Source organism: Hemiscyllium ocellatum, chromosome 1 (genome assembly GCF_020745735.1).
Source record: "Hemiscyllium ocellatum isolate sHemOce1 chromosome 1, sHemOce1.pat.X.cur, whole genome shotgun sequence".
In the NCBI taxonomy this organism is placed as follows: domain Eukaryota; kingdom Metazoa; phylum Chordata; class Chondrichthyes; order Orectolobiformes; family Hemiscylliidae; genus Hemiscyllium; species Hemiscyllium ocellatum.
The window spans coordinates 19,154,120-19,181,180 of record NC_083401.1 but is presented as its reverse complement, the minus strand read 5'-3'; the positions used below and the strand labels follow the sequence as shown (position 1 = coordinate 19,181,180).

General features: G+C 41.1%; 1 protein-coding gene across 2 annotated transcripts in view; it reads right to left on the bottom strand.

The window, feature by feature from the left end:
- LOC132824893 (putative pre-mRNA-splicing factor ATP-dependent RNA helicase DHX32) overlaps positions 1-27,061 on the bottom strand; it is a 123,350-nt gene that overhangs the window by 60,052 nt on the left and 36,237 nt on the right. For both annotated transcript variants that reach the window (XM_060839867.1, XM_060839779.1), the window contains exons 4-5: positions 23,852-24,236; positions 834-1,076 (exon numbers count right to left, since the gene is read on the bottom strand). In XM_060839867.1, the coding sequence (XP_060695850.1) occupies positions 834-1,076; positions 23,852-24,236 (628 nt within the window). The remainder of the gene's footprint in view (positions 1-833; positions 1,077-23,851; positions 24,237-27,061) is intronic.

The following is a 27,061-nucleotide window of genomic DNA, read 5'->3' as shown; positions in this document are numbered from 1 at the left end:
GAAGAGTGGCAGACTTATACAATTAATGGTCAGGCCCTGGGTAGTGTTGGAGAAGGGACCTCGGGGTTCAGGTACATAATTCTTCGAAATTTGCTTCACAGGTAAACAGGGTGGTTGAGGCAGAATTTAGGATGCTTGTCTTCATTGCTCAGATCATTGAGTATAGGAGTTGGGACGTCATGTTGACGTTGCACAGGACACTGGTGAGGTCTCTTCTGGAGGACTGTGTACTGTTGTCCTGCTGTAGGAAGGATATCATTAAATTGCAGAGGATTCAGAAAAGGTTTACCGCAACACTGTCAGGAATGGAAGGTTTGAGCTGTAAACATAGGCTGGGACTTCTTTCACTGGAGTATCAGATGTTGAGAAGGTGACCTTATAGAGGTTTATGAAATCATGAGGGGCATAGATGAGGTGAATATCAAGGGTCTTTTCTATAGGGTTGGGGAGTTCAAAACTAGGGGGCACATTTTTAAGGTGAGGGGAAAGAGATTTAGGAAGAACCAGAGGTTTGTTTTTTAAAAACACAAGCACAGTGGCTTTTATTTAGAATGTAGTGTCAGAAGAAATGGTGAATGCAGTGCAGTGACAACATTTACAAGACATTGGATCGGTACATGATTAGGAAAGACGTGTGGGATTTGGGCAAAGCACAAGTGAGTCTAGTTTGGTTTGGGAACATGGTTGTCGTGGCCGAGTTGAACCGAAGGGTCTGTTTTCATGTTGTATGACTCTACAAGTAGAAGTGCCTTCTTTTGAAGCAAATAACAACCTGGAATAGAAGAGTCATTGTTAATAGCAAATATTGCACCAAAAGTGGAGAGTTCACTTACATTTTTCAGTTCCAGTCCAGAGTCTATTACATAAGTGACATCAATATTAAATGATGAATCTGCTATTGAGTTTGCGACGATAACCTTCCTCCGGTAATTCTTGCAAGTCTGATTGCAATTTTCATAAATTCTTTGGAAATTGTTTCCGATGCCTGAATGTAAGGGAATGGGAATGAGCTCACCCAACTGAGACCCAAGAGCACCCCCTTCTGTCCGTATCATTTGACAGCAGTCTGCTATTTCCTGCAAAACAAGAGATGTCAGTGTACAGAAATTATGCCATTTTCTTGTTTATCATCAGGAAACAACCACCTAGTTTAAGCAAATTAAAGCAAAAAAAAACACTCAATTTCAGCTACCAGTTGGTGACATACACCATCACTATTCTTTAGTATGATTCAACCAAATATTACAATTTGAAGGAAGAATGAGGAACAGAAATGTAAATTATGTGGCACATAATAACAGCAGGTGCAGAAAGAGAGGACCTGGGTTTCACATATACAAATCTTTGAAGGTGACAAAGCCTCCTTAGACAGCTGTTGAAAACATGCACAGGGTGTCAGTTGGTGTGTCACCTCTTGCTTCCAGATCTCACCACCACCAAAGTAATAAAATTTGAGAAGAAAGCTAAGAAAATAAGCCTCTCTTACAAGCATGTAGCCTCTTCATCAGCAAGCCTCATCTTGTTCCTCCCGGTGGCCACAGATATAAATTGAGTACACCACTGATTCAGGCTAAATTATAGAGAGTCTGATGTCTTAGATGAGACATTGGCTGAAGGAGTAAGAACTTTGAGAAAATCTGGAGATGATCCCTATAGGAAATAACCTATCCTCTCAGAGGCATCTTTCTGGTAACTCTTGCAGAGCCGGTATCAAAAAGGGCTGGTTTCATTGTTCTCACTGTGGTATTGCTAGTACTGCCCAAAGGAGATCCTGATACTTGGGCCAAAGAAAGGGGCACCAGTTCATAGATTGGTTCTGAGTGTTCAAGGACTTTTAACTAGCAATAAACATCACAAAGACTAGGATGCAGAAACTCCACGAACACCAACAGGCTTACGGTGGGTGTTTGTGACATCTTCACTTCATTTGAATCAATAATTCCCAGCTATCCGTCAGAAACCAGCACCTGGATTACCAAGGCTGCACTTATTGTGCCAAAGCTGAGAAATCATATCAACCAGCAACAAACTAATTAAAAAGCTCACATGCACCAGGTTTATGTTCTCAGCACCCACCTCTAGAGCAACAGTGAATGTTAGGCAAGTCAAGAAAAACAGCTGAACACTTCCACTTCTGTTGCAACAGACAAATTCTTGGCATCTCCTGGCAAGACCACAAAATAAATAATGGATGCACGCAAGAGGACAGAGATCCCCAGTAGGCCTTTGAGTCAGCAATGACTATTTGTTGGTCATGTGAATCAAACAGACGCGAGGCACATCCCCAAATACATGGTCTATGGTGCGCTGACTACAGGCAGAGATGAACAGATTGCCCACTACTACCATATCAAGATGTCACAGAATTATTACTGGGCAGGAGGCGGCTATTCAGTCCGTTGGATCTGCACTGGCTCTTGGAGCATGATTCGATGCTGATTTCCTGATTATCCTGTAACTCTCTATGTAGTTATTAAAAATGAATGGCTGAAATGAACCTGATCCTATCACAATTCCAGGAAATGCATACCAGACCCTAACCAGTAGAGACATTGAGAAGATTTCTCAGCTGGCATTTGGTTTTGCTGCAAAACACCTTCCGCCTGGTTCTCAGTTCTGTTATGAGTAAGGACAGTCTTGCTTTATCCTAACCATTCACGACTTTGAAAACTTCTACTAAATCACATCTTACGCTTCTACTCTACATGGAAAACAATGTGAACTTCTCCAAGCGACATTCACAATTGAAGTTTCTCATCTCTGCAATTATTTTCATAAATATCTTCTGCATTCTCTCCAGTCCTTCCTGAAGAATGGCACCCAGAACTGCACACAATATTCCAAATGATCTAACTAATGTTCTATGTAAGTTCATCATAAGCTCCCTTTTCTTGTACTCTTTGCTCCTATTAATGAAGCCAAGAATATTATATACTTTATGACCATCCCCAACTGAAGATTTCTGCATGTACTCAGGTCTCTTTGCTGCTGCACACTCTTTACAATATTACAAGGTCTTAAGTTTGCAGTGAGTGGAGTTGATACCTGGATATCCTTGCTGCTGACTGACAACAGATAAAGTGCCTGGAGACCAGCAGTCTGCAAGGGTGTGGTAAAAGCACAAAACAATGGGACTAGGGAAAGCAAAGCTCTCCAGAGTATAGCACCATTAGTTAACTTCAAGCTGACACTAGTCATCTATGCCAGCTGAGGAAAAGACAGCCACTCACGAATCAGCCGTTAGACCCACTATAGTTAATGTCCAACATGGCCGCAGTCTACGATCTCCCAAAGCATACAGATTCCACCACATTGCGGAAAAAAAAACAAAGCTGTACTAAACTCTTAAGATCACTGGCTAATTTCTGCAACATGAAATTCTGGATGGCAGATGAATAAAAATGTTGTGGTCTTGGATAGGGTTCAGGAGAGGGGCGGAGAATTGCACAAGGGGTGAGAGACTTCTGTTATGTGGAGATACTGGAAATGAAATGGTGGCACAGTGGCTCAATGGTTAGCACTGCTGCCTCACAATGCCAAGGACCCAGGGTTGATTCCAACCTCAGGCGACTGTGTGGAGTTTGCACATTCTCCCGGTGTTTGCTTGGGTTTCCTCCAGCTGCACTGCTGTCCTCATATTGACCAAAGATGGACTGGCCATGTTAAATTGCCCATAGTGTCCAGAAATGTGCAGTGGATTAATCATGGGAAATGCAGGGTTACGGGATAGGAAAGAGGGTTGGGTCAGTGTAGACGTGATGAGCTGAACAGCCTGCTTCTATTCTTTAGGGAATTTGATGATTCTACTCATCCTACTCAGAAACATTATGGTGGGAACCTATGGAGGCATGCAGAGTTATGATAAATTTTGGAAAATAGATAGGTAGAAAGTATTTCCATCGGTAGGATAGTTGGCAACGAGTTGTCAGATTTCCTACCTGTACCTCTTGCTCACCTGAATTTGGGAAGTGCTGAAACCAGATGGACCATTGTACATGGACTAAGGCTCCAGAAATGACAATGGCAGAAACAGCCCTGTTGACCCTGTAAAGTCCTCCTTCTTAATATCTGGGATTTTGTACCCAAATTTGGAGAGCTATCTCACAGTCTAGTCAAGCAGTTTGACAGTCATACTCATGGAATCTTCCAGACAATGTCCCAGACACTACCATCACCATCCCGGTCGTACTAGAGCAGGTGGAGCAGAGGCGACTGCAAAATGGCATTTGGTCGAAACTGCCACGGAGTCTCACAGCATCAGGTCAAACCTGGGCAAGAAAGCCTCCTGCCAATTACCATGTACTGCCCCCACTCTGCTTCAGCTGATAAATCAGTGGCTCTTCATGTTGAAAACTGCTCAAAAGAAGCAAAGAATGCCAACGACACAGAAAATTTGTTCGGTTGACCACAGTATTCAGAGTAGGGAACTTTAATGTCCATTGCCAATAGTGCTTCGGTATGCACAAGCATGAAAGGGTAGCCAAAGCCTAAAGGACGTAGTTACCAGACCGTACTCTGGCTGGTGGTGAGGGAACCAACAGGTAAAAACATAGCTTGAACTCATCTTCACCAATCTGACTGCCAGTGATGCATCTGCCCACAACAGTATTAATTAGAGTGATCACAGCACAGTCCTTATTGAGACAGTCTTCACATTGAGGATGTCCTTCATTGCGTTACCATCACTGTGGGGCTGACATTGATCTAGCAACTGAAGACTGGCCACAGTGCCTCATGAATGCCCATCACCATTTTGAGATTACTCCTTCAAAACAACCTATAACTCTACTCACTGTACCATCATCAAATATACCTAAAAATGTGGTGTCAACTGCGTGGAACAACAAAACGGGCTACCTGAATGTGAATCAGGGCCATGCAATTCCACAAACAGCACATCTGATCTAAACCCTGCAGTGATGTCACATCCAGTCATGAATGGTGGTGGATAATTAAATAACTCACTGGAGAAAAAGGCAGTCCCACAGCTATCTCCATCTTCAATAATATGGGAGCCCAAAACACATGAATGCAAATCCTCAGTCAGAAGTGCAGAGTGGAAAATCCATTTTGGCCTTTGCCCGAGGTCCAAAGCATCTTAGTATAACATAAAGTGAATCAAACTGACTGATCTAAGAGGAAGCTGAAGGTACGACAAATGACAAAGGCCTGGCAATGTTCTGACAATAGTATTGAAGAGCTGTGCTCCAGTACCTGTCACTTCCTAGCCAGATGTTCCAGCCTTGGTTTAAACTTGGGACAAAAGCATCGAATTCCAGAGGCAAGGTGACTGTGACTGCACTCCATCTGACAGGGTGACAAAGGAACCCTAGCAAAACTGGAGTAAATGGGAATCAGACGCAAAACTCCACGGAGATTGTGCAATGGTTACTCCATCTGATGGTGGAATGAACAGACGCAAGTTCCCATAACCCTGTACATTGTCATCTATTTAATGCCCTTTTGAATGACTCAATTGAACCCGCCTCCACATTTCCAGGAAGTACATTCCAGATACTGAACACTTACTACATGAAAAAGTTTGTTTATCTTTTATTTGGCATTTGCACTTTTTGCAAAACACTAAAAATGTACCTTCTGGTTCTACAATCTCTTTTATAAATGAGGATAGCTCCACCCTATCCAAATCCCTCATAATTCTGAAAATGTTTATCAAAACTTCTTCTTAGTTTTCTCCTTTCCAACTTCTCCAATATATCTTCACAATTCAACTGTGTCTTCCCTGGAATGATTTCCAAATCTCTTCCGCATGCTTGACAATGTTCCAGACCCCACCATCACACCCCTGGTTATTTACTATCTCACTGGTAGGGCATGCCCAGTAAAAGGTGTTGGCATGAGGCATACAGTCAGGAGGGAGTTGCCCTGGGAGTTCTAAACATTACCTCCAGATCCTATGAAGCTGCGCAGCATTAGGTGAAACATGGATAAAGAAATCTGCTGCAGATTAACATGTACTGCCCTCCCTCCACTGATGACCCTGTGCCCCTTATGTTGAACACCACTTGGAGGAAGCACCAAGAGTGGCAGGGGAACAATATGTAATCTGGGTGGGGACTTCAATGTCCACCATCAAAAATGGCTAGGCGGCAACACTACTGACAGAGATGGTCAGGTCCTACAGGACATAGCTGCTAGGTTGGGTCTGTGCCAGGTAGCGAGTGAACAAACAAAAGGAACTCACTTTCACCAATTTGCCTGCCACTATAACTCATTGTCTGATGCATTTAAGGTCAGAAGTGGGGATGTTTGCATCTGTAAGAGTGATCATTTTATCGCTGTTGTGGAGACAAAGTCCTATCTTCTCATTGGGAATACCCTCCATCGCAAGGTGTGGCACTATCTCACGGCTCAAGACTGGGCACCCATGAGGTGCTGTAGACCATTAGCAGAAGAACTGTACTGCAGCACGATCCATAACCTCTTTCTCAGCAAATAATCCACTCAAACATAACTATCAAGCTAAGGGATCAACAGAGAGCAGGACGGCATGCCAGGAGCAGCCCAGGCATACCTGAAAAGGCGGTGTCAACCTGGTGAAGCCACCAAACAGGACTACTAACTGCTTATGCTGTTTGGCATGCGAGTGATGGTCAGAGCTAAGCCATCTCACAACCAAATGATTAGATCTAAACTCTGTAGTCTTGCAACAATCAGTCGGGAGTGTGGTGAACAGTGAAACAACTCACTGGGAGAAGGAAACTCTATTAATATGCCCATCCTCAATGATGGAAGAGCCTGACAAAGTAAAAAAGAAAAATCTGGCACCAGGAGTCTAATGATGAGACTGAATCCATTGTCAATTATTAGGAAAATCCAATCTGGTTCACTAACGTCCTTCATGGAAGGAAACTGCTGTCATTACCTGGTCTGGCCTACATGTAACTCCAGATCCACAGCAATGTGATTGACTCTTGACTACCTCAGGACAATTAGGGATGGGCATAAATGCTGGCCTAGCCAGTGATGCCCTCAGCCAGTGAGTAAATAAAACAAAATTAAGATTGAAGTACTCACAACAATCTTGAGCTGGAATCAAAGGGAATTGGGATGAAACCTCTCGACTGATTGGAGTCTTACCTGACACACAAAGATGGTTATGATTGTTGGAGGTCAGTCATCAATAGAGGAATTCCTCAGGGCAATGTCCTACCATCTTCAGCTGTTTCAATGACCTTCCCTCCCTCATAAGGTCAGACGTGAGAATGTTTGCTGATAATTGCACAATTTTCAATATCATTTGCAATTCCCCAGATACTGAAGTAAACCATGTCCAAATCCAACAAGACCAAGATAATATCCAGGCTTAGGCTGAAAGATGTGAATAACATTCATGCCACACAAATGCCAAGCAATGACCAATCCAATAAGAGATCATCCATCCACTGCACTTTGACAATTAATTGCATTACCATCACTAAACCCCCACTATCAATATCTTGGGGCTTACTACTGACCAGAGATTTTGGAGTTCAGGTGCAGAATCTTTAAAATGCCACAAACATGTGCAGAAAATAATCAAGATCCATTGGAATGTTGGCCTTTATATCTCAGAGGACTAGAGTACAAGGATGAAGAAGCTATGCAACAATTATCCAAAACCCTGGTTAAATCCACTTGAAAGTATTGAGTAGATGGGTACAACACCTTAGAAAGAATATATTGACCTTGGAGAGAGTAGAATATAGGTTTGCAAGAATGATACCTGGACATCAGGGGTAAAGCTATGAGGAGCGATTATACAAATTAGGCCTGCTTTCACTAGATTTTAGAATGTTAAGGGATGATCTGATTAAAGTCTTCAAAATATTAACAAGCAAAGACAGGGCAATAAAAGGTAAATATTTCCACTGGTTAAGGATTCTAGAATTAGGGGTCATAAGCTGAGAATTAGGGTCAAGAAAGATGTTAGGAACCATTTCTGCACACAAACAGTGGTAATGTTTCAACTTCTCTTCTGCAAATTACATAACAACTGATCCAGTAAGCAAACTTTAAATCTAAGATATTTCGCCTTTTCTTAAGCAAAATTATTAGGGATATGGGCCAAAGGAAAGCATATGGAGTTAGTCCAGAGATCAGCCATGATCTCACTGAATGGTGGAAAAGACTCAAAATGGTGGAAAGGCCTACTCCTGTTCTCAAGGGAACACCACTACCTTGAAATTCTTTTTCAAACCACTCACCATCTTGGCTTCCTGTTCCTTCACTGTTGCTGCCTCAAAATCCCAGAACTGTCTCCCCAGCAGCATTCTGGGGGTACCGATGGCAGATGGACTGCTGCAATAGTTCAAAGCATCAGCTCATCACTACCTTCTCAAGGGCAACTAGGAATGGACAAAAAAAAAAATGCAGGCCCAGCTAGCAACACCCATAAAGTGAATTTCAAAAAATGTTTAAAAAAAACTTGCATTATACAATCAACATATTACGGCTGTGACAAAAGTCATCACATGATAATGAAGGACTACACAAAGACCAGTAGGTCGATAAAGCCTGTTCCAAATTTATGACACCTGGAGTTTCATGACTAATTTGCATGGCAATAGTAAAACAGACATGAGGCACTGAATTCAAACAGAATTTGCAAGCAGCTGCACCAGGATGGTGGACAAAACGGCCTCCTTCAGCGCTCTTTAAAAAAAACCCTCATCCCACATACTAAATATCTGCTAAAAATGCCATGTTTCCCTTGAAGTGCGTGGTGTTTAATGCACGGTATTCAAAACCGTATTCACAATCTAAAGCAACCAACAGATGTGTGACGACATTTTATTGCGTTGTAAAAACAATTAGTTAAAAATTCATATTCATCTGCTGGCAATGGACTTTACCCCATTTTAGAAAATATCTCCCTTATCATCCTCAACTCAAACATGAGAATTCTGTTGTGGAATAGTTGTTTAATGAGAATGAATCCGAACCAATGAACCCGAACATTAGGTTGCCAACTCTCTAAAGATTGAACACTGATCTTTCAACATCGCTGTGTTGCTTGAAATAGTGTAGTTTTCAATGTTTTTGTTCCTCTAAGGTTTTTTTTAAACTTTCTTTTAACACCTTTATTATTAAATCTAAAAGTGTTAAAGGAGGCAACCATTTAATTGCATGAAGGCCTTCAACAAGACATCAAGTAGTGCATCCCACTGGAACTGGAAATAAAAATAAACATAAACCCGAAACAGGCAGACAGTCATTATGGACAAATCAGTTAATTCTGAATGCATCTCTTGATAAACTGTGTAGACAATTGTAATTTACTGTTCATTCTATGAATGGACCAGCTGTCAGTGTGAGATGCGGAAAACACCTCAGATTTACCACATAAGCCATCAAAGTGTTTTAAGCATACTAATCTGTATTGTGAAAGTAACTGACAATATGGTTTGCTTATGAAAAAAAGATTTTAAAAAGTGGAAACAACTTACACATTGAGAAATAGAACACACGGACCAGAAGGAATAGACATAGCAGTCCCTTGAGCCCATTCATTCTTCTAATATCATAGCTGATCTTATTTCAGCCTCAACTCCACTTTTCTACCCACTCCCCATAACCTTTCAGCCCATTACTAATTTAGAAACTGTCTATCTTCTCCTTACAATTACTGAACTGCCTCGCATCCATCATACTTTCGAAGAAGAGAAGCCACTGGAACTTTCTCCTGAATGGAAATTAAAGGATTGGTGGAATAAATTGACAGAAAAGGCCATTAAACTTGCTTCTGAAGTACAATTGGAAGAGTTTCTGAAATACCGACATGGGGATATGGTGGGGAGTTAGGTTGGTGTTTTCTTGTTGGAAGCAAAAACCTTTCCTTCCTATTCCTCTTGTCAGCTGTTATGATGCTGCAGCAATGATGGATTTGGTGAATGACATGTTACTCCACTCCACACAGCAATTTAAAGTGTGCAAATATTGGCTCTCCCTGTTCAAATGGCAGCCTGTCAGCAATACAGCTTATTTAATGAGAGTAAGGGTTTGCATGGAAACATTGTTTAAAAAGCTATTAAAATATTTTCTACTTTAATAAAAAGCTATGCCCTCCTCCAAACAAACTATACTCAGTCCTAGTTATCTGATTTGCTATTCATGGATGTGCATTCCTGCAAAGTCAGCCCCAGACCTCATCTCAAACCATGGAATCTCTGCAGTGTGGAAGCAGGCCATTCCACCCAGTGTCCATACCAACACTCCAAAGAACATCCCAACCAGACCCACCCACCTTATGCCCATAACCCCACATTTACCATGGCTAATCCAGCTAGCCTGCACTTTACTGGACACTACAGGCAATTTAGTATGACCAATCCACCTAGCCTGCACATCTTCGGACCGTGGGAGCACCCAGAAGAAACCAATGCAGACATAGGGAGAATGTTTGTGGAGTTTGCACAGTCACCAGAGAGTGACATCAAACCTGGGCTCCTGGTGCAGAGATGGAGAAATGCTAACTTCTGAGCCACCGGGCTGCCCGAATTTCTTCATTAACTCTTCAAAATCTCAGAACCCTCAAAACACAAATTTAAAATGTCTCATTTTGTGCACATGAAATGATGGCCTAACTATTACCAATTTAAATTGAAAATTACAAAATAATTTGATGTATTGCACTTGAAGTGAATCGATGTGACTCGTAGATTATACAAGTCGGAATAGCCATGATGATTATGGTTTCTTTAAATCAAATCTTAGAAATAAGATGTTTTATTGTGGGAGCCAGGGGCATATGTCATGAACTAGCAATCCAGATCCCTATGCTCATGTTTTCAGGATATTGATTCAAATCACACTATGGAAATGGTGAAACTTAAATTGAATAACAATCTGGAATTAAAATCTAGCCTAAATGACAACCACGTAATTCCTGATCGTTGTAAAAGCCCATCTGGTTCACTGTCCAAGGAAGGAAATTGGCCATCCTTACTTGCTCTAATTTACATGTGACTGCACATCCATAACAATGCGGTTGATCCATCTCAGCCACGCCCTGACATCCTCAGCATCACAAATGCTAATCTTCAACTAATTAATTTCACTCCACCTTTTCCAAAAGGCTTTGAGCTGTGCTGAAAAGATTTGAAACATCTAAGATGTTGCCATTAAAATGTCAAACTCTGGTGAGCAAAGTTAGATCTCACGGAATACAGGGAAAACTAGCCATTTGGATACAGAATAGACTCAACAATAAAAGACAGGGTGGTGACGGAGGGTTGTTTTTCATTCTGGAGGCCTGTAACCAGTAGAGTGCCACATGGATCAGTGCTAGGTTCATAACTTTTCATCATTTATATAAATGATTTGGATGTGAGCATAAGAGGTATAGTTAGTAAGTTTGCAGATGACACCAAAATTGGAGGTGTAGTGGACAGCAAAGAAGTTTACCGTAGTACACGAGATCTTATCAGATGGGCCAATGGGCCGAGAAGTGCAGATGAAGTTTAATTCAGATAAATGCAAGGTGCTGCATTTTGGGAAAGCAAATCTTAGCCAGACTTATACACTTAATGGTAAGGTCCTAGGGAGTGTTGCTGAACATAGAGACCTTGGAGTGCAGGTTCATAGCTCCTTGAAAGTGGAGTCGCAGGTAGATAGGAAAGCGAAGATGATGTTTGGTATGCTCTCCTTTATTGGTCAGAGTATTGAGTACATGATTTGGGAGTTCATGTTGCGGCTGTACAGGGCATTGGTTAGGCCATTGTTGGAATATTGCATGCAATTCTGGTCTCCTTCCTATCGGAAAGATGTTGTGAAACTTCAGAGGGTTCAGAAAGATTTACAAGGATGTTGCCAGGGTTGGGGGATTTGAGCTATAGAGAGAGGCTGAACAGGCTGGGGCTGTTTTCTTTTGAATGTCAGAGGCTGAGGGGTGACCTTCTAGAAGTTTATGAGGGACATAGATAGGATAAATAGACAAAGTCTTTTCTCTGGGGTCAGGGAGTCCAGAACTAGAGGGCATAGGTTTAGGGTGAGAGGGCAAAGATATAAAAGAGACCTAAGAGGCAACTTTTTCACGCATAGGGTGGTACTTTTATGGAATGAGCTGCTAGAGGAAGTGATGGAGGCTCTATAATTGCAACATTTAAAAGGCATCTGGATGGGTATATGAATAGGAAGGGTTTGGAGGGGTATGGGCCGGGTGCTGGCAGGTGGAACTAGATTGGGCTGGGATATCTGGTCAGCATGGAGGGGTTGGACCAAAGGGTCTGTTTCCGTGCTGAACATCTCTATGACTATGATTTTCTTTTGTTATCTGCAAGAAGTCTATGCCCCTATCATGTCTGAGTGTAACACAGAAAATGCTGCCATTTTCACAATACACTGTCCAATTTGTAATTTGCAATGTGGAAATGCAAAGCATGCATCTCCTATGAAGGAGGAATGAAAATATAGGCAAGACATTTGCAGCAATTGTCTCAAATTTATTTCTGAAATTCAAAGCTACAATACCATAGTACAACATGAAGGGCCCTTATCAATGTTCCAAATAACACCATTATTACCTTTTTCCCACATGGTTAACCATACCAGTCTCCTCCAAAGCTTCTATGTCTACGTCCACAGTAAGTGCTCTTTAGTAGCTCTTTTTGACCAACCTGAATGCGTCTGGAAAGGTTATCTCCAGAAATTGGATACACTGCCACCTCTGCAGCCTGCAAGGATTTAACCTTGTTTGCATCCTTATCAATATCTTCCATGGGTAAGGAACAAGCCACTTTTCACAATTACACTGACAACATCCAAACTTCTAGTGATTCCTGCCCCAACCCTTACCTTTATCTGCTCTGTCAGACAGCACATCTGACATCAGTCTTAGATTTACTTATAATTTCCTCCCACAAGACAAGCGTAACTGTTTTATGAAGTGATCTATGAATTCCGTTCCCTTGACACTGGGTTCATCGCATTCGCCAGGCACTCTCTCAAGTAGTTTCCAAATGTATCTCTGTTTTGATCCTCGGCTGAGCTTCACTGTTCATAATCGTGTACCAAAAGCTTTACTTAAAGCTCTGCAATATTTCACGGGTCAGCTCCTGAGCTCCACTGCACTGCAAACAAGGCTCTTGTCTGCAGACTCCACTATCTCCTTTCTCCACTTCTCATGTTCTCTTTTATAACTTCTCATCCTCCACAGACCATCAGTGAACCATATAATCCCCACAGTGTGGAAGCAGGCCATTCATCCCATTGAGTTCACATCAACCCTCCGAAAAGCATCCCATCCAGGCCCACTCCCCTACCCTAAATATGTAACCATGCACTGCCAGTGGCTAATTCACATAACCTACATGTCCTTCGACACTATTGGCCATGGCAAATTGCCAATCCACCTACCTTGTATATCTTTGGACAGTGGGAGGAAACTGGAACACTCAGAGGAAACCCAAGCAGACATGGGGAGAATGTACAAACTCCACAGACATTTGCCAGAGGGTAGCATCGAACCCAGGTCCTTTATGCTGTGAGGCAGCAGTGCTAACCACAGAGCCACCGTGCTGCCCCCAATTCCAACTTGCCCAAAACTACCAAGTCCCATTTGCTTACCACAGTTAATATTGTCAAACAAGTGATATTAGCTTCAATTCTGGAAACATTAGGCTTGAAATCCTTGAAGCTTGCCCCACTTATCTTCTCCAGGGGAAAGTGAGGATTGCGGATGTTGGAGATCAGAATCAAGAGTGTGGTGTGGGAAAAGCACAGCAGGTCAGGCAGCATTCAAGGAGCAGGAGAATCAACATTTCGGACTTAAGCCTCATTCCTGATGAAGGGCTTAGGCTCGAAACCTTAATGTTCCTGCTCCTCGGATGCTGCCTGACCTGCTGTGCTTTTCAAGCACCACACTCTCCATCCTTCATCTTTCTTGGTGACTCCAGCTTTCTCTGCATTCTCTGGCTTTCTATTGCCCAACATCCTCCGAAATAGCTTGGAACATTGACTATTTTAACATGCCAAACAAAGGTAAATTGCTGTTGTTAACTTTCAAAACTCCCTCAATATCTCTTGTTTCCAGTCTTAAATATCTGCTTAAAATTCAACCAAGCTTTTGGTTACTCATCCTAAATCATGGATGGACACCTACCTTCTTACAATGCCAGTTTTGGCAACCAGTCAGTTTGAGCGGTACGGTGGCACAGTGGTTAGCACTGCTACCTTGCAGCACCTGAGACCCAGGTTCAATTCCCACCTCAGGCAACTGTCTGTATGGAGTTTGCACATTCTCCCCGTGTCTGTGTGGGTTTCCGCTAGGTGCTCCTGTTTAGTGGGCAGCACGGTGGCACAGTGGTTAGCACTGCTGCCTCACAGCGCCTGAGACCCGGGTTCAATTCCCGACTCAGGCGACTGACTGTGTGGAGTTTGCACGTTCTCCCCATGTCTGCGTGGGTTTCCTCCGGGTGCTCCGGTTTCCTCCCACAGTCCAAAGATGTGCGGGTCAGGTGAATTGGACATGCTAAATTGCCCGTGTTAGGTAAGGGGTAAATGTAGGGGTATGGGTGGGTTGCGCTTCGGCGGGTCTGTGTGGATTTGTTGGGCTGAAGGGCCTGTTTCCACACTAAGTAATCTAATCTAATCAAGTCAACGGTAACAAAAAAAGGCTTGGTACAGATGGGATAGCAAACTGTTTTATGAGTGAAAGTTTACTGGAGTGTGGAGAATGGGAGGATGGCCTGGACAGCATGGCAACAGTCAAGTCAGGAAATTACAAAAGTATGGACAATGATCCTTTTAAAGTTAAGACAGAAACATTATTGCAGACGGCCAAGTAAGCGGTCTTTGCAATGGAAAGGGTGTTGGATTAGAAGCTCAGTTCAGAGTCAGCTTTGAAAAGTGAAATAGAGAGAAATAAAATGGTCAACTGTTTTTAGATGTCACAATAAAAAGAAACAGTTGAATATGTCTTTAATTTAACTGCAATTTCAGTTTACCACAGAGCTGTTACATTTCCTGTGGTCAGACTTAGCAATTTTAAAATTTAATGCAACAATAATTGCTTTAAAACAAAACAATATATTACTCCATTGGATGCAATTTTCTCTAATTGCGTTTATATCAGGCATTCACTCTCATTTGGAAATTGCTGTGTAAGTGCTAACAAATCCCATGTTCAAGATAAACATCACCAGTTGTTGGAACAGTAATTAAAAATACAAACTAGTCAATAGTAAATTTGAATGGTGTTCCTTTCAGCAAATGAAGTGGAAACTTGCTTATGTTGATTTTGAGTCATATGACTAAATCTAATTGGTGCCTGCAAAGACCTGTTCTTGACTTTTAGATCAGGAGGACTGAGTTAGAATTCATTTTGTTGCTCCATGCAGCACAAGTCACAAGTTCTTGTAGTACGGCACAACACCAAATTGTCAACAAGCACACAACCAGCTGAGCTTGCATTGGTTTACAGGCAATTTAAAAAAAAAACAGACTTACTTGAAAATGAGTAATAAGTTGGAGATGCAGCCAGGTAGAACATTCAGCAATCAAAATGGCTGCTGAATAATGCAGCAGTAACAGCACTGGTGAGGACCTTAGAAATGTACAGTGCAGAAAGAGAGAGTGTATTTTTGACCAATCATGTCAATGCTGACTTTTTAATGGTCGAGCCCAATCCAAATTCTTGCTTTCCCAACTGACATCTCCCAAGCTTGCTGACTTATATTCGTGACAGTACAGCCCATATGTTGAATATCTTGTACCCATCCATATGGAGAACAGTTGAACTGTGTAAGTATGCAACAGCAAGGAGAAAGTAGACTTCTTTTTTTTAAAAAAGCATTTTCTTAACTTTATTATCGAAAATATCTTCATGCATTGGAGTTTAGTTCTTGTACTTCTGCTAATGCTGTTATATACCTAGAGAAGAATATTATCTAATTCTTCCCTTTCCCAGTCCCCACGTTTTTAGGTAAATAGTTCCTTTGAGGGTATTGTGACCGAAAACCCTACAGCACTGTACAGGCATCTCCTGATATTTTGTTAATCTTCTCATTCACTTATCATAACTTTTGTCCAGACATTTCCATATTCCTAAATTTTTAAAAAATTCATTCACAGGAGAGAGGAACACATGCCACGCCAGCATTTATTGCCTATTCTTCAATTGTCTAGTGGATAGTTAAGAGTTATCCACATTGCTGTGAACCTGGAGTCACATGTAGACCAGACCAGTAAGGATTACTCCTGGATCCCTGATTTGGAGGTGCCAGTGTTGGACTGGGATGTACAAAGTTAAAAATCACAACATCAGGTTATAGTCCAACAGGTTTATTTGGAAGCACTAGCTTTCGGAGCGCTACTTCTTCATTAGGTGGTTGTGGAGTATAAGATCATAGGACACAGAATTTATAGCAAAAGTGTAATGTAACTGAAATTATATATTGAAAAAGACTTAGATTGTTTGCTAAGTCGCTCACCTTTTAGAATAGGCTTGTTGGTTTCAGTTTTATTTGGGCCAACATGGCACCTGTTGTTAAAGTTCCCTTGAGAATGTAACTTTAAGAAAGTTTTGGAACTTACATATGAAAGAGCTGAAACCAACATGCCCATTCTAAAAGATGAGAGACTTAAATAATCCACGTCTTTTTCAATATATAATTTCAGTTACATCATACTGTCAACCTTTGCTATAAATTCTGTGGTCCTATGATCTTATACTCCACAACCACCTGATGAAGCAGCGGCGCTCCAAATGCAAGTGCTTCCAAATAAACCTGTTGTTGTTTGATTTTTAACTTCATGGATCCCTAAAAACACGAGTAAACCAGATGGGTTCTGACAATTGAGAATGGATTCTAGATCATCACTGGACTCTTAATTCCCAGTTCTTATTGAATTCAAATGCCATCACTTGCCATGGTCAGATTTGAACCTGAATCCCCAGAATACTACCCGAGTCGCGAGATTAACAGTCTCTCAATTTTTTTTCCATTTGCCATCTATCATCCTAGTAGTCACATAATGAAATGGTTGGCCAATTATACAAATCAATCTCTGATCTATCCCAAGACAGACCCAGATAGAAATGTGAGGAAAATTCCATTGGGATCCACAGGCTAACAGTCACAATTTTATTCCTCAGCACTTTTTGCAATATGTCTCAAATTATTCAACCGTTGGTGCTAAACAAAATCCTGGTTATGATGCTCATTTTGTTTTATATTACTGCCGTGAACTGCTTTGGAAAATGTTACGACATTAAAAGGCATCATGCAAGTACTGTACTGGTTATAAAACAAAAGCTGACACTAGCAGTGAAGTCAGACCAAATGGTCAAAGAGGTCAGTTTTTAGGAAGCCTTTTAAAAGGAGAGGGAGAAATGGAGAAGGAATTCCAGCTGAAGCCATATAGTCAATTTTAGATTGGGAATGCTCAATATATAAAAATCTAACAAACAAATCTGTGAAAGTTAGTTAATACCCCATCTTGCTAGAGGTCCAGAAGTATTCTATACCTTCCAGTCAATTCTTTGAAAGGTATAGAAGGGTTACCTTTCAAAGGTATAAAAGCTAAAAATCAAACAACAGGTTTATTTGGAAGCACTAGTTTAAAATAGTTATAATTTGTGTAGATAAAACTAAAAAAGGACAAAAATCTATATTGAACTATTGAAAAGTTTGTGGTACCAAAAGATAACAAATAGCGTGGAAACAACATCCAAATGATAATAGAGCATCTGTAGAATAAAAAATTGATGGAATCCAGCGAGGACCACGATGTACACTAGCTAGGTCCATCACATTCATAGACCATATCCACGGCCATTTTGAATGCTTTAAACAAATACCAAGGGTTTTGAAATAAGGACACAAATCTGAAAGAGTTTATTTATGTGGCAGTAACTGAAACTGTATCAGCTTGAACAACAGCATCAGTTCAAAATATCAGTGGCACAATCATAAATCAAGTTTAATGCCAGAAGCAAACATTCTCTTGGACTTTCAGCTGCAAGGATGTGAATGCACAATAAAAGTGTAATGAAGTCAAAACCTTACTCCTGTGCTGTCAGGAGAAGGAAGGAAACACAAACATCAGTCAGAGACCAAAATCCCTACTGAACCATACATGCACTTCATGAGATTTTGGAAAATATCCTCTTCAAACTTCTACCCATCGAAAAGAAGAACTGACTAAATTTATACAAATCCAATTCGCCAAATCTAATATTTCTAGGACTGAGAAATTTGGAAAATCTAATTTAATGCAGGCACGTTAACATGGGACCAAAATATATTTTCATAAATAAGTAATTCTAACAACCCAGTTATTGTCAAGAACAGTTACCCAGGCCCTGAGCTGTAATAGAACTCTGTTGTAATAATTCCCAAAGCAGGTAAAGCTCAAAACCAAGTGCTGCAGGTTCATTTGTCTTATTAAATTTTGCCTCGAAGCTATCTGCATAAATTGACACTCAACTGGAAAGAACTTTGCTTTACTAGATTTATATATAGATTATATCTTGCAAGTTCTTAATTTCATAAGATAAGATAAGCAGAATTAGACCATTCGGCTCAGGTCCCTTTATCCTTAAACTCTAACCCTTGTTTCTGGACTTTCCACCATTGGGAACATTCTTCCTGCAGCTAACCTGTCAAGTCTTTTTCGAATTTTGCAGAGAAGACATTTTGGTAGGAAGAACACGACAGACATTAGGAGTACAACTTTAAAGGTGGTGCAGGAGCACAGGGACTTGGCATAAGTGCACAGACTATTGAAAGTAACAATTTAGACGGAGAGAAACATACAGTAAGGGCACAGAGTACAAGGGCAATAAGATTGTGGTGAACTTGCATATAACACTTATGAGACCTCAGTCAGAGTCGTGTTCAGAGTTTCCGGTGACATGATGGGAAGGATAGGACAGATGTGAATATATCAGTGCGCAGAAGAGGGATAGGATAGATGTGAATATATCAGACAGCGCGCAGAAGAGGTTCACAAGAATGGTTCAAGAAACAAAAACTTAAATTATGAAGATAGATTGGACAGATTAGGACAGGTCTACTTGGAGAACATGTGTTGCTGGTTAAAGCACAGCAGGTCAGGCAGCATCCAAGGAAAAGGAAATTCGACGTTTCGGGCCGGAGCCCTTCATCAGGATGATTCCTGATGAAGGGCTCCGGCCCAAAACGTCAAATTTCCTGTTCCTCAGATGCTGCCTGACCTGCTGTGCTTTAACCAGCAACACATTTTCAGCTCTGATCTCCAGCATCTGCAGACCTCACTTTTTACTACTTGGAGAACAAGCTCCTAAGAGAAGATCAGATAGAATTTATAAAATCATAAGGAGACTGAAGAGGACATCGGAAAATGTTGTTGCACATAAAAGGATCAGGAATGACAGGGTGCAGGTTTGAAGTGATTTGCAAATGAAACTGCGAGGTGAGAAAAAATATTTTCAAACAGCAAGTTGTTTGGGTCTGGAATACATTGCCTGGAAATGTGGTGGAGGCAGGTTCAAATGAGGTATTGAAGAGGGAACTGGAATGATTAAACAGAAACAGTGGGCCCAAAATGTTGTGCCACAAGAGGAAACACTTGCTGTAATTCTCTATGGTCCAAGATTGCAACAGTAACCTGTAACAGCTGATTCCCATCTGATTCACAAATGCTCTTCAGGGAAGGATATCCATGGTACCACAGCACCATGGTAGCTTTTAAACTGCCCAATGAAATGGTCCATCAAACCTCCCAGTTCAAGAGCAATTTAGAATTTGCAATGGGTTCTAGTTTGCCAGCAATACCCACATTCAATTCTGAAGATCAGGCTGTGTTACGCAGTCAGTGCTCAACAGTAATTTTGAAGAAATGAATTTTTTTTAAATGTAGCATATAAATCCAAAGCTTTAATTGCTTTGCTGATTCTTGCTTTAAATGTGATATCTCATGGAAGTACTGTACTGCAGGACAATTGCAAGATTAAGACATTTCTTGTCAATGTCACTATTTAGTACACAAACATAGCAGAGAAGAGATACAGGCAAGTTATTTCTTTCTCCAGTCATAAATCGTTTGTATATCAACGCAAACTGGAGGAACACAGGGCAGCACGGTGGTTCAGTGGTTAGCACTGCTGCCTCACAGCACCAGGTGACTGTCTGTGTGGAGTTTGCACATTCTCCCTGTGTCTGCGTGGGTTTCCTCCGGATGCTCTGGTTTCCTCCCAAAGTCCAAAGCAGGTAAATGGACCATGCTAAATTGCCCATTGCGTTAGGTGCATTAGTCAGAGGGAAATGGGTCTGGGTGAGTTACTCTTTGGAGGGTCAGTGTGGACTTGTTGGGCCGAAGGGCCTGTTTCCACACTGTAGGGAATCTAATCTAGAACTGCATCACATCTTCCAACTAGGCACGTTATAGCCTACTGGTCTCAACACTGAATTCAACAACTTCAGATATTTTTATTTCATTTTATTTAATTTATATATTTTTTAACATTTTTTTCCCCCACTGTTCCGTACCTCTTATTTCTTGATTGTCTCTCTTTCTCTCACTCCCCATTCTCTCATCACCTTTCTCCTCTCCTCTTCCCCCTTTGTTACCCTTCTCCCCTGTTTTCCATTTTGCCTATAATCTCTCTATGCACTGTCATTATCTCTTCTTTATTGCTACCTTTGCTTCTAGAGCCATGACTCTCATTCTCTCAGCCTCGTATAAATATCTCCCTATTTCTCCCCTTTTTTAAGCTTTGACAAAGGGTCAGTTAGACTCGAAACGTCAGTTCTTTTCTCTCCTTACAGATGCTGCCAGACCTGCTGAGATTTTCCAGCCTTTTCTCTTTTTGTTTCAGATTCCAGCATCTGCAGTAATTTGCTTTTATTTATTAATTTATAAATCTTTCTTTTCCTACCACCGATGACTACACACAAAAAGCTTTATTTATGGGTCTTTAGAATACAGTGTTCAATTCTCATCTCACGGCTATAGGAAAGACATCATGAAACTTGAAAGGATTCAGAAAACATTTACAAGGACGTTGCTAGGATTGGACGGTTTAAGCTATAAGCAGGAGCGAAATAGGCTGGGGCTTTTTCTCCCCTGGACTGTTGGAAGCTGAGGGGTGACTTTATAGAGGTTTATAAAATCACAAAAGACATGGATAGGGTGAATAGCCAGGGTAGGGGAGTCCAAACTCAAGGGCATAAGTTTAAGGTGAGTGGGGAAAAGATTGAAAAGGGATTTAAGAGGCATCTTCTGGAGTCTGATATAATGCCAAACTCCTAAAATAACTGAAGCAGCTTTCTCTGGAGCTATAAATGCTGCCAAAGAGGAGGAGACCTATATGCTGTTTGGCTTACTCGATATTAAGCAGAGGGGCAACTTTTTTGCGCAGAGGGTGGTGCGTGTGTGGAATGAGCTGCTGGGGAAGTGGTGGAGACTGGTACTATTACAACATTTAAAAGGCATCTGGGTGGACATATACATAGAAGGGTTAGACGGATATGGGCCAAATGGTGGCAAAGTGGGACAACATAAATTTAGGATATCTGGGTTGGCACAGACAAGTTAAATCAAAGGGTCTGTTTCCATGCTGTATAACTCTAACTACATTATCAGTTATAAATACATGTGTAATTACAATGGATCATGAAATGCTACCCTTTGAAGGAGAGAGCTCAACAGAGGTCAGACACCGTCTCCACATGTCAAGAGACAACATGAAAATATCTAAATATCTAAAACAACTGTTTTGCTTTTAATGAATTGAAATGAAAAATCTGTTTAACATCAAGTAAGCCAAAGCAAACCGTATATAGGTCATCTCTCCTGTGGCAGCAGTTACAGCTACAGAGAAAGCTGCTTCAGTTATTTTAGGAATTATTGCCAATATATCAGACTCCAAAAGTAGGTAACTGGATTAGTTAAGGAATCTCAGGGGTACATATACAACTAGCCTACTTAAAACCATGAACGATAACTGTGTTCAACTGTTTTAATCAGCAATAACTGTCACAAAATTTTAACAACGTTCTTGTCTTTCTGTTGAATACTGCAAAAAGGTGGTTTTGGAATCTGTAGAGGTGGGTTTTGAAATTAATAGGATATCTAACAGTGTGTTTCAAAATCTGAGCAATGCGTAAAAGGCTTATTCTATTTTATCTTCATTTCTTTCCCTTCTTGAACTTGTTTTTTATTATTAAAATTAAATTTGAAATACTGCATGCTTCTGTTTAATCTAATAACAGTTTGGAACCTGGTCATTTAGCTCATCGAGTCCACATCAACACTCCAGAGGACATCCCACCCAGACAATCCACCTGTCCTATCCCTGTAACCCAACATTTCCCATGGCGAATTCACTTAGCCTGCACACTATGGGTAATTTAGCATAGCCAATCCATCTAACCTGCACATTTTCGGACCTGTGGGAGGAAACCCACACAGACAGTTACCAAAGGGTGGACTCAAACCTAGGTCCCTGGCACTGTGAGGCAGCAGTGCTAACCACTGAGCCACCATGCTGACATCTTGTCAAAACCAAACAAAAAAGCAAGTCACATTTAGCAAGTCACATTTCAATCTGGTATCTTATTTGTGCAGTAATAACACCAACTGGAACCATAACATCAGAGTTAAATTTTCAAGTTTATAGATGACATGGAACTTAGAAAGGCAGTGAACAGTGAGAATCATAGAAGCCAACATCAGCAGTGAAAGGTTGCATGGACTATTTCTTACTTCTAACTCATTTTTGGAGCACAAAACTCACAGCATAGGCACATACATTCAGAGCAGATGAAATGTAATGAATGCAAAATAAACTAAATTGTGCAATTTTAAAGTGGTTCCAGGAATAGACATATGGGCTTGACCTATATAAAACTCTGGAAAAATGGCAGGACTTTAATAAAGCTGTTAAAAGAAATGCACAGTATTCTTGGTTTTATAAAGAGAAACCAATAGTACAAAGCAAAACAGCTGCTGTGAATATATTCATAAATAATTTGGATTCAATTCTGTGAAGAATTTTAGACACCATACACGCAGGAGGAAATCAGATTCATTCTTTTGAACTCACTACATTGTTAATGATCTGAACTGCACTACCCACAAAGGGTAGTGGGAGCAGATGTAATCTTAACTTTCTAAAGAGAAATTCACTGCTATTTTAAAATTTGCAGCACTGTGGAAAATAGTGGGAGAGTGGACTATGTAGTTGCTCTTTCCAAGAGTACAATGGAGGAAATTAAGAACCACCACAGCTGCCCCCAACCCTTACCTTACTGCACACACTATAGGATTCACGGAGTAGCTGCTTAGAGCTTTCAGTCACATCTCTACCATCTGATCGAGGACAGTCTCCCAGCACGCAGTGGGCTGCTCACAGGGCTTTAAGAGTAAATGGGCATGCCTTTTCATCTTAGGCAGGTCTCATCCAGAGACTTTGGCTCAGTGATTCCAGAACTCAAGAGCTATTTCAGAATTCCCAGACCTGGATCTGTTTACACGGGTCCACCTGAAGACCATGTATCACAGACATCAGGTTGATCAGACAGCATCCCTGATTACGCTACTTGGCATAACATACAAGTCAACACAGGCGGAGTATAATGGCCTATTCTCTGATGACCTCCATGGTCTCTCAACCATTCTCCTGCAATCTTTTCATTAGTCTGTAAAAACTCATAGCTTAAAATCGGAGCACAAATCTCAGAACAAACAAGACCCATGTTAGACTGGATAGATGAATAAAGAAGAACAAGTTTATGGAGCAGGTGGAGGAAATGCAACTTCCATACATTGTAAAGGGAATTTCCAGCTGATTACTGTCAGACACAACAGCTATAAATCTCAACCACCAAAAAAGGACTGACTTGCTTTCAAAAATCTGTGCACCCACCTTTTCACTGGCCAAGAAAACTAAAATATTGCCTTCTTCTCCCTTCCTGTGGATATCCAGTACAGTTTGTGCAGCAGCTGAAACACAGTCTTTAAACTGGCCATCTCTGTATATAACTTCCACAGGAAAGGAAGCTTCCTCAGCACCGTCCACTTTTACAAAAGGCACTCCAGCGTAGTAACTCCCAAGTCTGCTCTCCAGATGTGGCGCTGTGATGACCACAATCTTCAGTTCTGGCCTCTGCCTTGGCAGGTCTTTCAATAAACCAAGCAGGACATCTGTTGCCACTGTCCGCTCATGAGCCTCATCAATAATTATAACTCCATAATGATGCAACAAGGGATCAGACATCATTTCACGGAGCAAGATATCATCTGTGCAGTACCTATTGGAAGAGAAAACAAAACTTGATTTGTAGAGCACTTGATTGTATCTGGAGGATTTCACTGAACTCCGTATAACCAACGGATTACTTTAAGAAATGCATTCTCTCATTAAGTTTTACTTTTTAAAAAATTAGCTCATGGGATGGTGGAATTGTTGACTCGGCCAGCATTTATTGTCCAGAGATCAATCAAGAATCACCCACATTACTGAAGAGTTCTGGAATACTCATTCAAAGACATTACCATTACGACACTGTCTTTCCTGTAGCTCTTCTTGTTACATCTCAGAAAAATGTTTTTTTTCCACTTCATTCTTTCACAAGATGTGGATGTCACTGCCAAGGTCAGCAATTTTTGCCCATCCCTAATTATCGCTTGGCTTGTTAGGTCTTTTCAGAGGGCAGTTAAAAACTGAATCCATTCCTATGGATCTGGAATCATGTGCTGGCCAGGCTAAGAAAGGATGGCAGATCTCCTTCCCTGAAAAGGCATTTGTGAACGAGGTGGGTTTCTAACAACAATCATTGACAGTTCTATGGTTGCCATTATTGGCAGTGAGATTTCAACCACACGTTTTATTAACTGAATTCAAAGTCTCCCCCTTGCCATGAGGGGACTCGAACGGATTTCCCCAGAATACTAATCTAGGACTCTACTCACCCAGTGACATAACCAATACAGTCCAATTTCTATATAATATATGATTTGTATTTTTGCTATATTGCACAATATCAGGGCAGGAGAGGCAATGATTCAGTGATATTATCGTTGGACATTTTAAAAAAAATCATTTAGAGGACAAGGACGTTGATGGCTTGGCCAGCATTTATTGCTGATCCCTAATTGCCCAGAAGGCAGCTAGAGTCAACCACATTGCTGTGGGTCTGGAGTCACATGTAGGCCATACCAGGTGAGGATGCAGTTTCCTTCCCTAAAAGAGCATTAATGGACCAGATGGGCTTTTCCCAACAATTGACAATGGATTAATGGTCATCATTAGACTCTTAATTCCAGATCTGCATAGAATTCAAATTCCAGCATCTTAATGGGCCCCTAGAACATTAGCTGGGTCTCTGAATTAACAATCCAGCAAGAATACCACTAAACCTTCACCTCCCTATTTAATAGTAATGTTGATTATGAAGCCAGAGATCTAGGTATGTTCTGGGGTCCTGGGTTCGAATCCCGCCATGGCAGGTGAAATTTGAATTCAACAACAAAATATCTGGAATTAAAAGTCTGATAATGTTGAAAAGCCCAAACAATTCACTAACGTCCTTGAGGGAAGGAAATCTGCCACCTTTATTTGGTCTGACCTCCAATTGACTCCAGACCCAGAGAGCCCCTTAACTGCTTTCTGGGTATTCAGGAATGGGAAATAACTGCTAGTCCCAGTCAGCGATGCCCACATCCTGTGAACAAATTTAAACAAACCTGCATTACAAATGAATTACCTACATCAGGAATTCCTAAACTCTGGGTCTCATGAGCAACTGTGGGGGATGGGGGTGGGGGTCACAACTCTCTCCTTATCTGAGGCAGCAGTCGTAACTGTGCAGAACATCCCAGAGACTCTACAATATACACTTGGGCAATTTCTGTGCTCAGATATCATGGCCTAAGGGAATATGCTCTTAAATCCCATCATTGTCTTTCCAGAGTTTGCAAAACAATTGTGGTTGAAAAAAAAACTCCTTGATCTCACAACGTCCAGTTAATCCCACACTCTCACAGTCCGATCTAAAGTTTTCAACATCACAGCTGGCTCTCACTATTCTTCAGTAAATATCACTTCATCAATGCATGGGCAAAAATTTAGAGCTTTAAGTCACAACAACCATGTCTACCTTGTGAACACCAAGGAAGATCACCATATAGAATGAAGCAAGTTGGAAGATCAAAAGCAAGAGGGTGGATTAGAGAACAGCAGAAATCACAGGTTGAGGGTCAGCTATAAGACGACGGGTTAGGGAGCAGAGATTCTTCCAAAAATGGCAATCTGGTCATGCAGTTACACACCACTGCATATGCACGGTATGGCATTTCAATCCATCAATTGTTTTTCCAAAGCAACAAATACCTGCAGAGAATAGCAGGATCAGTGTGGGAGAGGCAGCTCAAGTCCCATGTGGTTGCAGCAGGCATTGGAGAATTTAAAAGTACAATTGAGCAGGTGAACGAGAGAGCCGGTGAAAAACATACTAAAGGCAGAAACAGCAGGTTCAGGAGCAGTGGGGTAAACAACATGTGCGCAGTGCAGGGAACCAAAAAGGACAAATGACATTAAAATTAAAACTCTCAACCTTAAATATACATATTAGTATTAATTTACTGATGGCATTAGAGGGAAACAACATTAAGTGAGAGATTAAGTGGAGATGCTGTGTTCTTTTAATCCTGTGGTCATGATGTACAATCGCTGTCCAGAAGTCGTACCACTTATCATTGTGGCCAAAATACAAGGGGTGATCAAAATTGCAGGATCCCAAGAACATTTCTGTTATACCTCAGTTACAGAGCCATTCAAACACAGTCAAGAAATGTTACAAAAAAATCTATTCTATTCCAATTTTTTTCCCCCCGATCGTCCTGAGAAATTGCTTAACTTTTGGTCAAGTACAACTCTGTGCTTACTCAGCAATTTAAGCTAATTTATTTTTCCTAATGCTGTTTACCATGAAACTAGACAAAAAATGCCAATGACAGTGTTTTTAACAATAATCTACATATACACATCAGTTTGCTAGGAAGAAGAAAAGAGATGAAAATGGGGAAGACTTTGGAAAGCTGCAGCAAGAGAGAGTTCTTCTCCATAAATCTCAAA